This window comes from Balaenoptera ricei, chromosome 11, assembly GCF_028023285.1.
Source record: "Balaenoptera ricei isolate mBalRic1 chromosome 11, mBalRic1.hap2, whole genome shotgun sequence".
In the NCBI taxonomy this organism is placed as follows: domain Eukaryota; kingdom Metazoa; phylum Chordata; class Mammalia; order Artiodactyla; family Balaenopteridae; genus Balaenoptera; species Balaenoptera ricei.
This window is the reverse complement of record NC_082649.1, coordinates 53,189,700-53,201,908: the sequence shown is the minus strand read 5'-3', so window position 1 is coordinate 53,201,908 and position 12,209 is coordinate 53,189,700. Positions and strand designations below refer to the sequence as shown.

Sequence of the window (12,209 nt, the reverse complement as noted above, 5' to 3'; positions counted from 1 at the left end):
ACAGCACGGATACGCTTCCGCTGTGTGCCGCTGGGAGGATTCCTGGTGCCGCCCGGGCTTCCGGCGGTGTTCAGGCTCAGGGGGAAAAATTCCAGACCTGGAATTTGAAAACACCAGATTCATCCCGAGCTTGGCCAGTAGAAAAAAGAGGGCCCGGGCTCCTCCACCTCCCGTTTCTGCCATGTTGCTCTGCCTGCACCAGGCTCTTGCGGAGAGGGAGGTGGGCTCTGCCTTCACCCAGAGCTGAGACCCGGAGCCCTCGGGCCAGGTGGGTGAGGCAAAGGGCCACACATCTCCACCAGGGGCCCTTGTGAAGCCAGGCTGGAGGGGTTCGACCTTGTTTAGTGATCGAAAAGTTCCCCCTAGACTCTCACACTCTTTTGGTGGTTGAAATGTACACTATTAGTTGCTATTTGAGGGAGGAGAAGGGTGTGTATATATATATATTTTTTTTTAAAAATATTTTATATATATTTTTTATTGGAGTATAATTGCTTTACAATGTTGTGTTAGTTTCTGCTGTACAGTGAAGTGAATCAGCTATATGTATACATATATCCCCTCCCTCTTGGACCTCCCTCCCCTTTCCCCCCTCCCCCCTCCCACCCATCTAGGCCATCGCATAGCACCGCGCTGACCTCCCTGTGCTATACAGCAGCTTCCCACTATCTATTTTACACATGTTGTCATGTATTTATGTCAAACCTAATCTCCCAATTCATCCCACCCTCCCCTTCGCCCCCCGCATCCCGTGTCCACACATCTGTTCCCTACGTCTGCCTTTCTATTTCTGCCCTGCAAATAGGTTCATCTGTACCATTTTTCTAGATTCCACATATATGCGTTAATATACAATATTTGTTTTTCTCTTTCTGACTTACTTCACTCTGTATGACAGTCTCTAGGTCCATCCACGTCTCTACAAATGACCCAATTTCATTTCTTTTTATGGCTAATATTCCATTATATATATGTGCCACATCTTTATCCATTCATCTGTCGATGGACACTTAGGTTGCTTTCATGTCCTGGCTATTGTAAATAGTGCTGCAGTGAACATTGGGGTGCATGTGTCTTTTTTAATTATGGTTTTCTCAGGGTATATGCCCAGTAGTGGGATGACTGGGTCATATGGTAGTTAGTTCTACTTTAAATGACACAATAGACCAGATAGACTTAATTGATATTTATATTTTGTTTTTACTGAGTTTTGTGATTTCCACCCCAATAATAACATCTTATAAAACCTTGGCGTTTTTATCAAAACTAAGAAATTGATGAAATTCAACTAAACAAATCACAATATATAGTGTATAAAATATAGTGTAAAACATGTATAATTTTCAACCGCCTATCTAATTTATTGTCAAAAATCAATAAAACAGTACTAATTGAAAAAAACTAAGAAATTGGGGGGATAAATTAGGACTTTGGGATGGACATATATACACTACTATATATAAAATAGGTAAACAACAAGGACCTACTGTATAGCACAGGGAACTATGTTCAATATCTTGTAATAACCTATAAGGGAAAAGAATCTGAAAAAGTATATATATGTATGTGTGTGTGTGTGTGTGTGTGTGTGTGTGTGTGTGTGTGTGTAACTGAATCACTTTGCTGTATACTTGAAACTAACACAACATTGTAAATTAACTATACTTCAATTGAAAAAAAACTAAGAAATTAACATTGCTGCATTCCTATGAACTAATCTACAGACTTTATTCAGATCCTACCTGTTTTCCCACTGATGCTTGCTTTTTTCTGCTCAAGGATATTAGATCACATTTTAAGAGCTAGTCTTTGAGCAAAAGAGCAAAAAGCAACCCCATAAAAAAAATCTCTACATGTGAGGATGCCTTTTGAAGTCGGTCTCTGTTCTAATAATCTTGCAAAGCGTGTTTATTCGATGCTTCATTAATGCAGGGTCACAGCAGAAGTGAAGCACAACCCGACCAACACCATTGTGTGCAAAGCCCACGGCGAGTGGAATGGGACCCTAGAGTTCACCTACAACAACGGGGAGACCAAGGTCATTGACACGACCATGCTGCCAGTGTACCCCAAGAAGATCCGACCCCTGGAGAAGCAGGGCCCCATGGAGTCCAGGTGGGGACCAGGCCATGTGCTCCTCTCCAAGCTTTGTTGTCCTCAGCACTTGACCCAGGGGGCAGAGAGGAAGCCCAATGCAAAGGGGCCAGCAATCACATTCTAATTCCTTTGGAAACTTGAATTGTCCTCTGTGTGTCACTTCCGCGTAGATCCTTTGTTGCTTTCAGTTTAGTTGCTCTGCAGTCATGGGGTGGAGTGTGAAGACAGCCCACCCGGACTTTAATGCCTGTCCTAAAAGAGTTTGTCAACTCTGTGGGTCTGTTACTTAATTGCAAAGTTAAATACAGAGAGATGCTAGTAATCAAAGAACTGTGCAGCAAAGCAATGAGATACTTTTTTTTTTCTTACCAGATTAGCAACATAATTCAAAAAAAATTCAGCGCCGGCAAGGCTGTGATAAAGTTAACACTCTATGCCCTGTGCTTCCGGGAGGCAGGTGTGCAGGTTAGCTGCACGGATCAGTACCTCTAAATTTGTGAGTTCTCCTCTTGCAGTCCATTTCTGGGACTCTCATCTAAGGGAAAATTCTTCAATTCACAAAAGGTTTTAAATATGAAATTTGGGTATTTAAAAAAAAAAAAAACTAAATGATAAACAAAAGGAAGAAAAAGAAACCATCTAACAGGGCAACGATTGGAAAACAGTTAAGTGAACTACGGAGAATTCACTCTAGCATATGAATATCCCGCAAGCCACTTAAAGTGATGTTTATGCAGGTACAGAAGCAGAATCTTCTGGAAATATGCCATTTTAATTTTTTTAATCCAGGAGATCAGCCAGCTACGGCCCATGGGCCAGATCCCATCTCTGGCTGATTTTTGTAAAATTTTACAGGAACACAGCTGCGTCCATTTGTTTGTATCTTGTTTGTGGCCGCCCTCTGGCTACAATAGCAGTGAAACAGTTGCGACCCAGACCAAATGGCCTGCAGAGCCTAAAACATTTCCTCTCTGGCCCTTTACAGAGAACGTTTGCTGGCCCCTGCTCTTATCTACAAGCATGCTGCTCTGTAGAAAGAGGATATAGGGTTGGAGTGAAATTACAGATGATTCTGCGAAAGGGTTTGCCATTACAAGAAGAGTTTGTAACGAAATTGGAAAGGTGCTTTTTATGTGGAAACAAAGCAGGGATACCAGTGTGTATAAATCATACATTATCACCGAGTTTAATAGAAAGAGGGCTGCAGTGTCCTGGAAACTTGGCTTTGTGGTAGGATTAGTCCACTCATTCTTGTTGATCAGAGTGTAACCGTCTCCGTGTCCAAATGGAGGGCGTGAACCCAGCCCTTTGGGCTGTGACAGGAAGGAATCCGTCCCCTGGCCTCTGACGACACCTCCCCAGAATCAGGAGCCCTGTGCTTGCTGTCACAGCACCGCTTGTTTCTGGTATGGCTGTTGAGAACAAAACTATGATTCCTTTGAGCTGTTCTTCCAAGACTATTGAGTAGGTTAGCTCCTCCTCATCAGGCCTTGCTGGGGGTGGAATGGATGGAGGATGGAGTCCGGAACCAGAGAGGGGGGCGTATCGCCTCTTCCCGTCTCGCATACGTGGACTTTACTGGAACCTGGACCTGGGCTGCTGACAAACCCAGCAGCCCACCTTGTTCTCCGAGGCGGGAATGGCCTTGAGGTGTGGCACCTGCCGCTCAGAGCACCTGAGCCCAGTCCCCTGTGCCAGGCCTCACCTGAGGAGGCGAAGGAGGGCCCACCCAGTGGTCTCAGCCCCCACCGGCCCCGGTGGAGGGGAACCCCTGCCCCATTAAGGGGAGAGGGAAGCTGCGCTTACATGGGCCCACTACTGTCAGTGTGCTCGCGACGCTCAGAGCCCGGCCCACGCAGCCATCCTGCTCGGGCTGGAGCCCTCCACGCGGCGATGCTGGCCACGCCCGGCCTAGCCACCACCTGGCCCTTGGCCACCAGGACCTCCGCTTCTAGCAAAGGCTCCCCTGGGCTTCCTTTTTGCTTTTCTTGCAGACTTGCCTCCGCCTTCTCCGCCCTGAAGGCTTTTTTGCCTTTCCCTTTGTCCTGAAGTTCAGAGCCTTCCGAAGCAGAGCCCCTCCAGGGGGCTCTTGGTTGGACCCTGTGGGTGTCTGGGCAGAGCCCTTGACCTGTGGGCCGGTTCTTTGCTCACCACCCCATCTGCAGTCCCTGGGGCTCTCTACCCTCTAAATTTGGGGCCACTATTTTATGATGGGCCTTCTCAGGGGAGGTCCTGCCCTGAGAGCACCCCGACCCTGGATGTCCGGGCACGCAGTCCTTCCCTCAGCGCCAGGTGTGTGTTGAGCGTTCAGGTGATGGAAAAGACTGATTTGACCCGGCACCCAGCCCTCCCTGTCTCCTTCCCCACCTTCCTTTCCTGTTTTAGGCCATCTTTTCCTCTCTTAAGTCAGCTGTCAGGGCGTGGTAGAGAGAGCAAGGGCTGTGAGGCCGGTAGGACCTGGCTTTAGAGGTTTCTCCTGTGTAAGGTAGGAGCCAGCGTGCCACTGTACCCTCTGCATGGGGGGGTGCTGGGCGGCGGTGGGCAGGCTGGCCTTGCAGCCAGAGCCCGGGCCCCATCGGTCCCTGGGCCCGGGTCCCCCGGGAGGGCTGCTGTCCTGGCTGCACTGGCCGCTCCCCTGCCGGCTCCCCAGGAGCTAACGGGGAGCGCCCGCTCGGCCCCAGCTGCAGAGGCATCTTGTCCCCAAAGCCGGGGTGGGGGTGCTGGTGCTCGCTGCGGAGAAGCCCGCTGGTCCCCTTGTGCGGAATCCCGACTGGTCCTGATGTGCCGAAGTGAGGAACTGTCCGCCTTCACCTCAGTGCTGGTCCTCCCCCCCCCCCCACCCCCCGGCACGGAGTGGGACTGGAGGGGGCACCCCGGCTTCCTGAGGAGGGAAGCTGCCGCCTTCTCCAGTGAACGAAGGACTGAGTGGGTGAATGCATGAATGAATGTGTCTAAGTTTGCGTGTAGACACGGGGAGGTGACGGATCCCCCAGTGTCCGTAACTCCTAATATGGGGCTCCCGGTGGGAGAGCAGCCCCTGTTCACATCCATCAGCTTGCTGACCTCCGGCAGGTCACTTCGCTTTATGTGGATCTGTTTTTCTCCATTTACAATGGGGTGATAGTATCGCATCTGTATCCCTGGGGTGTTGTGATGATGAGATGAGTTAATCCATATGTAAAATGTTTAGGAATGTGGTGAATGCCCCGTGGCAGGGTCTGCTGTAGATTCTGTCTGTAGGAGCAGTTTGATTGTTCCAGCCTTCCCTAGATTGGTCTAGACGCTCAGAGCCCGGGAGGGGAGAGGGGATTCAGATCTGGGTGCAGGTGGGGCTCTGGGCCTGTGGAGTGAGCTGCTCGCCCCCTCCCGCCCCGCAGCCCAGCATCCTCGGCTCGGGCCCTTCCTCGCCCAGGACCGCAGCCTCAGGCTGCTGGCCCTGCCTGACTGTTTCCTGTCCCCAATGACCCCCGCCCCCAGGAACCTCTGGCAGGAGGTGACCCGATGCTTGCGGCTGGGGGACATCGACGCCGCCACCGAGCAGAAGCGGCGGCTGGAGGAGAAGCAGCGCGCGGAGGAGCGGAAGCGGGAGAACCTCCGCACGCCCTGGCGGCCCAAGTACTTCATCCAGGAGGTGACCCTGCGGGGCGTCCTGGGCGGGGAGGGCCTGGGAGGCCTGGGCGTGGTGGCCGTGGCTCCAGCGGCGCCAGGCGGTCCCATGGGCGCCTGCTGCTCCCCAGGCTGCCCCATCAGGGAGGCACCCCCGCCCGCGGGGAGGCACGGAGGGGGCTGCGGCTCTGGCGGCGTCCTGCTTCACAACGACCACAGCCCTGCTACTCTGCCTTCAGTAGCAAATTAGTCGGGAAGCCCCTCCCAGCCCAGCTCCACACCTGGGTGGGTTGGAACCTTCTCGATGACAGCACCCTTTCAGAGCTTTGCCTCCCAGGGGCCCAATGGAGGATGGACGTGCTGGGGAGGCCCGCGGGGTCCGCGTCCCCGCGCTGCTGCTAAGTGGTGTTGGAAGGGGATCCCACCCCCCACGCCCCTCACCCCCCGACTGCCCACCTGCTGGGCAAGGCGCCCTGTGCCCAGTTGTTTGTGGCACAGCTGGGCAGCATTCTGAGAACAGAATTGGAAATGACAAAAGTGTAGGAGCCACAATTTTTAAGGCAGGCTGGTCAGGAGCCTGGCAGCATCAATGAGAGAAACAGGCCGGTGAGGGCGGGGCAGACCCAGGGTCCGTATCTAAAAGGGTGGATGCCACTGACCTCCAGGCCGTCACAGGCTGATGGCCCAGTTCTTCAAGAGAAGCCAGAAATCAGAATTTTTATGAGATCTGATATTCACCTGGTGTCAAGGAATTTTTAAAAATGTAAACACTAAGGGCCAGTTGAAATCTGTCTGGGCTTTCCTTGCCTAGGCACTGCTGGTGTCTGACTTCTGCTCCTTGGAAGGATGGCTCCGTGGAGCTGGAGGTCTGTGGGGAGAGTTAGTGACCTTGAGGTGGGCTTCTGGTCTGGAGCAGGAAGCAACCATGTGTCTCCTAGAGGCGGGAACTAGGGCCGTGGGCTGAGCGCAGATGTCAAGGTCAGATGCTGGTTCAGGCAGGAAGCCTGCTTGGGGAGTGTATCCGTGTCTGGAGGCCTTGCCCAGGGGAGGTGACTCTGTATTAATCAGGGTTCTCCAGAGAAACAGCACAGAGCCAACAGAAGATAGAAATTTAAATAGATTTATTATGAGATTGTGGAGGCCGAAAAGCCATGGGATCTGTGGTTTGCAAGGTGGAACCGCAGGAAAACCAGTGGTATGATTCAGTCCAAAGGCCTGAGACCCAGGGGAGCCCATAGTGTGAATCCCAGCCGAGGGCAGACGTCAGGATGAGGTGCCAGCTCAACAGTGAGGCAGGCAAGAAAGGGCCGATTCCTGCTTCCTCCACCTTTTGTTCCATTCAGGCCCTGGGCAGATTGCATGATGCCCACCCTCATGGGGGTGGGATATCTACATTACTCCACCCACCAATTCAAATGCTACCCTCATCTGGAAACACTGCCCCCTCCCCTGTGCTCAGAAACAATGTTTAATCCGGGGCCAGTCAACACATAAAATTAACCATCACAGAATCCCCCAAGGATCCTTCTGCTGGATCTGGTCTCTCTGAGACAACTAGGTTGCCTGGCTTGTGTGGAAAGTTGCACATTAAAAAGTAAAATGACAACAACCAAAAAACATTGTTTTCCTCCCATAGGGTGTAAGAAAAGCCAGTCTGTTTATAACAGGAGGCTTGAGGATATTTAAAGAATACAAATCATCCCAGCACCAGCATAGTTAACATTCAGTACATCCCTCTAGCCTAGCACCAGATTGCATACCATTTTGATTCTTGCCTTTTCCTCGCTGGTATTTGACTGCTGTCCTCTCCTGTGTGTGCTGATGTCTTTTGACTGCTGCCTTGCCCGTGCCCTTTGTTGGGCACTCCCCTCCAGGCTGGTGGGTGGTAAAAATCACTGGTTTGGGCAGATTCCTCCTATTCAGGCCCTTGTCTTTTCTCTTCCCTGTCCGTTTGTCCAACTACCCTCTTTTTTCTCCTGTCCCCCTGTTTCAAAGGCCTTTTTTTTTTTTTTTTGGCCAACTAATCTTCCTTGATGTAAACCAACAAAGCCCTCCCCCTCGTTATTTTGGTCATTTTGTGGGGTTTGCTTCCAAAATGCCAGATATGAAGATCCCATGGGCTCTAAAAAGCAGCCGGGCTGAGGAGGGGTGGTGAGACCACCAGCGTGGCTTGGCTGTGAGACATCAGGAGAGGCAGGCACACAGGTTGGTGGTCCTGAACAGATAGATGGTAACCAGTACTGTGTGTTACTAGCGCAGCAGGGGATACCCTTGCTTCTCCCCTTGCCTCGCCGACAGGTCTCGATGTAATGATGTGTCCTCCTCTCTCTTGCAGGGTGACGGCTGGGTATACTACAATCCGCTCTGGAAGGCACACTAATGGGTGGAGATGCAGAGCTTTCAGAAATGGTCCTGTTTTTGTAGGAATTAAAGTGGTACAGTATCAAGGTTCTGCTGGTATTCCCTGAGACCTCTTGATAGCATTCAAGACATGGTACCTGAGAGAGAAATTATGTACTGTGAAAAATGCACCCCCAGACTCTACTATGGGATAGAATTTATTCAAGAGCCATTTGGGGCATGCGTGTGCACACACGTCTGTGTGCAAGCTCTCGGCACACTGTATGTTCACACGCATGTGCTATGTCTGCTGGATATTATTACACATGTAAATAGTGCACTTACCAATATTGAAATGGGTAATTATGAGCTCCTTTTTATCAATGAGGTTTGAAGTTTTCTACTCTTCACTTTGCCAAATACTTTTGCACTCACAAAGTATTCTCCAATTGACAACTCCTGTCCAAACAAAGGTGAACTGGCGTGGCCCTACTGCTGTCCGTCTGGTAGAAGGTGGCTGTCATTTCAGAATTATCGCTGTGCTTCCCACTCCCCTCCCAAGTCAACATTTGTTTGTCCATATGCAAGACAGATCAACTGCCATTTCCTGCTGGATGGGGAGCGGGCAGGAAGCTGGTAAAGGTTTATGCCGGAGCATTCTAGGATGGAGCACCCTTGGGAGAGCCTAGAGCCAGGCCTACCTTGGAATGTTCCTCGCATCTCCTTGCCCCAGAAGCTTTCTGGTAATTTCTCATGCTCAAAGCTCTAGTCATACAATTTTCAGAAGCTGCTTCTTTCATGGTAGAAAACAAGTCATATGGAGACTGCACTACCTTTATCCTGAAAAAAGGGCTTTAGAAATGAAATACACGCATGCATATACAAACATGCACCACCACAGCCTCAATCTTATATTTCGTTTGGGGAAAGAGAAGAGAATATCCTGTGGATTTTTTTTAAAGTGCACCTCTCGTTTGACCCGAATTCTGCAAGGAAACCACTGTGATTAAAACATCCATAAAGCCTGCATAAGTGTTTCATGGTTTCAGTTCAGTTTCAGTCTTCAGCCTTTACAAATGAGGTCAAGACATGACCAGAATATAAAGCAAGGAGAAAATGAAGTATTTGATCTTTGCTCAATGCTTAATTTATTTTTTACTGTGCCACTCTAATGAGAATATTTATACAATCCGGTAGCATGAATGCTTCTCTGTAGTAATACTAATTTTGTGCCTTTTGTCTGCTTTCTTAAGACCAATTGTTCACACTTTGTAGATATTAGACAAATATATTTCGATTAAATACTATACTTATCTGTGTGTCTGTATTTTATTTTTAGGGATTCCAAAGTTCTGTTGGAATTGGTGGCTCTGAATGAACTCAAATTTTATTGATTAGTGTTAATTTGATGTGAACAGCAATCATATTTTCATCAAAACATCATGTATGGATATTTTGTAACAATAAGGTCACATCTAGTGAATAGTCTTGTTTTGAGAGAAGTGACTTACCAGGCAAAACCATAATGTAGGCTTGTTCCAGTCCGTCGTCTTAAAACATCCAGGAGAGTAAAGTGTTTGGAACCATTTTATTTCTGAGAGGAAAAGTGGAATAGATGCTATTTTGAGAAGAAAATCCTCAGTGAGAAGACGGAAAAGTAATCACTGTGGTGTTTTTAGATTTTCCAGTCTTATACCAGAGTATAAACCATCTGGGTAGTAAAAAATGGAGAAGGGTCACTTTTTTTTTGGGGGGGGGGATTCATTTTGCCTTTTTAAAAATTGTGAAATACCATATAAAAAAGATGTACATGAAACATAATACTGTTCCAAGAATAATTATAAACACCCATGTACCCACTGCTTAGGGAAAGAAACCTGCTTGTTCATACCTTAAAAGCCACCTTTGTGCCTCGACAAAATTGTGCCCCTACAAAATTCCCCTCCTGGACCCCAGAGGTAACACTGTCTTGACTCCTGGAGTAGTCATCCTCTTGGCTTTTTTTTTTTTGAATTTTTGAATTTTATTTTATTTTTTACACAGCAGGTTCTTATTAATTATCCATTTTATACATATTAGTGTATATATGTCAATCCCAATCTCCCAATTCACCACACAGCACCCCCCCCCCCCAATTTCCCCCCTTGGTGTCCATACGTTTGTTCTCTACATCTGTGTCTCTCTTTCTGCCCTGCAAACTGGTTCAACTGTACCATTTTTCTAGGTTCCACATATATGCATTAATATACGATATATTTTTTTCTCTTTCTGACTTACTTCAGTCTGTATGACAGTCTCTAGGTCCATCCATGTCTCTACAAATGATCCAATTTCATTCCTTTTTATGGCTGAGTAATAGTCCATTGTATATATGTACCACATTTTCTTTATCCATTCATCTGTCGATGGGCATTTAGGTTGCTTCCATGACCTGGCTGTTGTAAATAGTGCTGCAATGAACATTGGGGTACATGTGTCTTTTTGAATTATGGTTTTCTCTGGGTATACGCCCAGTAGTGGGATTGCTGGGTCATATGGTAGTTCTATTTTCAGTTCTTTAAGGAACCTCCATACTGTTCTCCACAGTGGCTGTATCAATTTACATTCCCACCAACAGTGCAAGAGGATTCCTTTTTCTCCACACCCTCTCCAGGATTTGTTGTTCGTAGATTTTCTGATGATACCCATTCTAACTGGTGTGAGGTGATACCTCATTGTACTTTTGATTTGCATTTCTCTAATAATTAGTGATGTTGAGCATTCTTTCATGTGTCTGTTGGCCATCTGTATATCTTCTTTGGAGAAATGTCTATTTAGGTCTTCTGCCCATTTTTGGATTGGGTTGTTTGTTTTCTTAATATTGAGCTGCATGAGCTGTTTATACATTTTGGAGATTAATCCGTTGTCCGTTGATTCGTTTGCAAATATTTTTTCCCATTCTGAGGGTTGTCTTTTCGTCTTGTTTGTAGTTTCCTTTGCTTTGCAAAAGCTTTTAAGTTTCATTAGGTCCCATTTGTTTATTTTTGTTTTTATTTCCATTACTCTAGGAGGTGGATCAAAAAAGATCTTGCAAAAAAAAAAAAAAAAAAGATCTTGCTGTGATTTATGTCAAAGAGTGTTCGTCCTATGTTTTCCTCTAAGAGGAATATATATATATATATATATATATATATATATATATATATATATATATATATATATATATACACACACACACGCACATACAGACACACCACATTTTGTTTACCTGTCGATGAACATCTGGGTTGTTTCCATCTTTTGGCTATTGTGCATAATGCTGCAATGTGCATGGGAGTGCAAGTATCTCTGAGTCCCTGCTTTTAATTCTTTCAGGGGGGTGTGTGTGTTTATAGTGTTATATCATATGAAAATTCCACATTTAATTTTTTGAGGACCTGCCATACTGTTTTCTACAGTGAGTACACCATTTGGCAATCCCACCAGCAGTGCGCAAGGGTTTGATTTCCTCCATATCCTCCCCAACACTTGTTATTTTCTCTTTTTTGTTTTTTTTTTACAACAGTCATCCTAATGGGTGTGAAAAGCTATCTCATTGTGGCTTTAATTTGCATTCCTCTAATGATTAGTGATGTGTTTAATGGCCATTTGTATATCTTCTTTGGAGAAATGTCTATTCAAGTCCTTTGCACATTTTCTAATTGGGTTGCTTTATGTGTTGAGTTGTAGGAGTTCCATATATATATATGATTTGCAGATTGTTTTCTCCCGTTCTGTGGGTTGCTTTTTCACTGTTGATAGTGTCCTTTGATATACAAAAGTATTTAATTTTGATTAAGTCCATTTTTTTTAATAGCTTGTGCTTTTGTTGTCATATCCAAGAAATTATTGCCAAATCTAATTTCATGAGCTTTCCCCCTATGTTTTCTTCGAAGAGTTTCAGTTTTAGCTCTGATGTTTAGGTTTTTGATCCAGTTTAAGTGAATTTTTGTATATGGTGTTAGGTAAGTGTCTAACTTTATTACTTTGCATATCGATATACTGTTTTCCTAGGACCATTTGTTGAAAAGACTCTTTTCCCCATTGAATGGTTGTCTTATCAAAAAACCATTTGACAATTCCTGGACTCCCTAGTCTATTCCATTGGTCTATGTGTGATTTTATGCCAGTGCCACAGTTTTGATCGC

General features: G+C 46.7%; 1 protein-coding gene across 2 annotated transcripts in view; it reads left to right on the top strand.

Annotated features, from left to right (window-relative positions):
- Positions 1–9,282, top strand: part of OSBPL10 (oxysterol binding protein like 10) — a 377,400-nt gene extending 368,118 nt beyond the window's left edge. For both annotated transcript variants that reach the window (XM_059939069.1, XM_059939068.1), the window contains exons 10-12: positions 1,933–2,115; positions 5,575–5,728; positions 8,039–9,282. In XM_059939069.1, coding sequence (XP_059795052.1) covers positions 1,933–2,115; positions 5,575–5,728; positions 8,039–8,083 — 382 coding nt within the window. In that variant the 3' untranslated portion in view covers positions 8,084–9,282. The remainder of the gene's footprint in view (positions 1–1,932; positions 2,116–5,574; positions 5,729–8,038) is intronic.
- Positions 9,283–12,209: the final 2,927 nt, after the last annotated feature.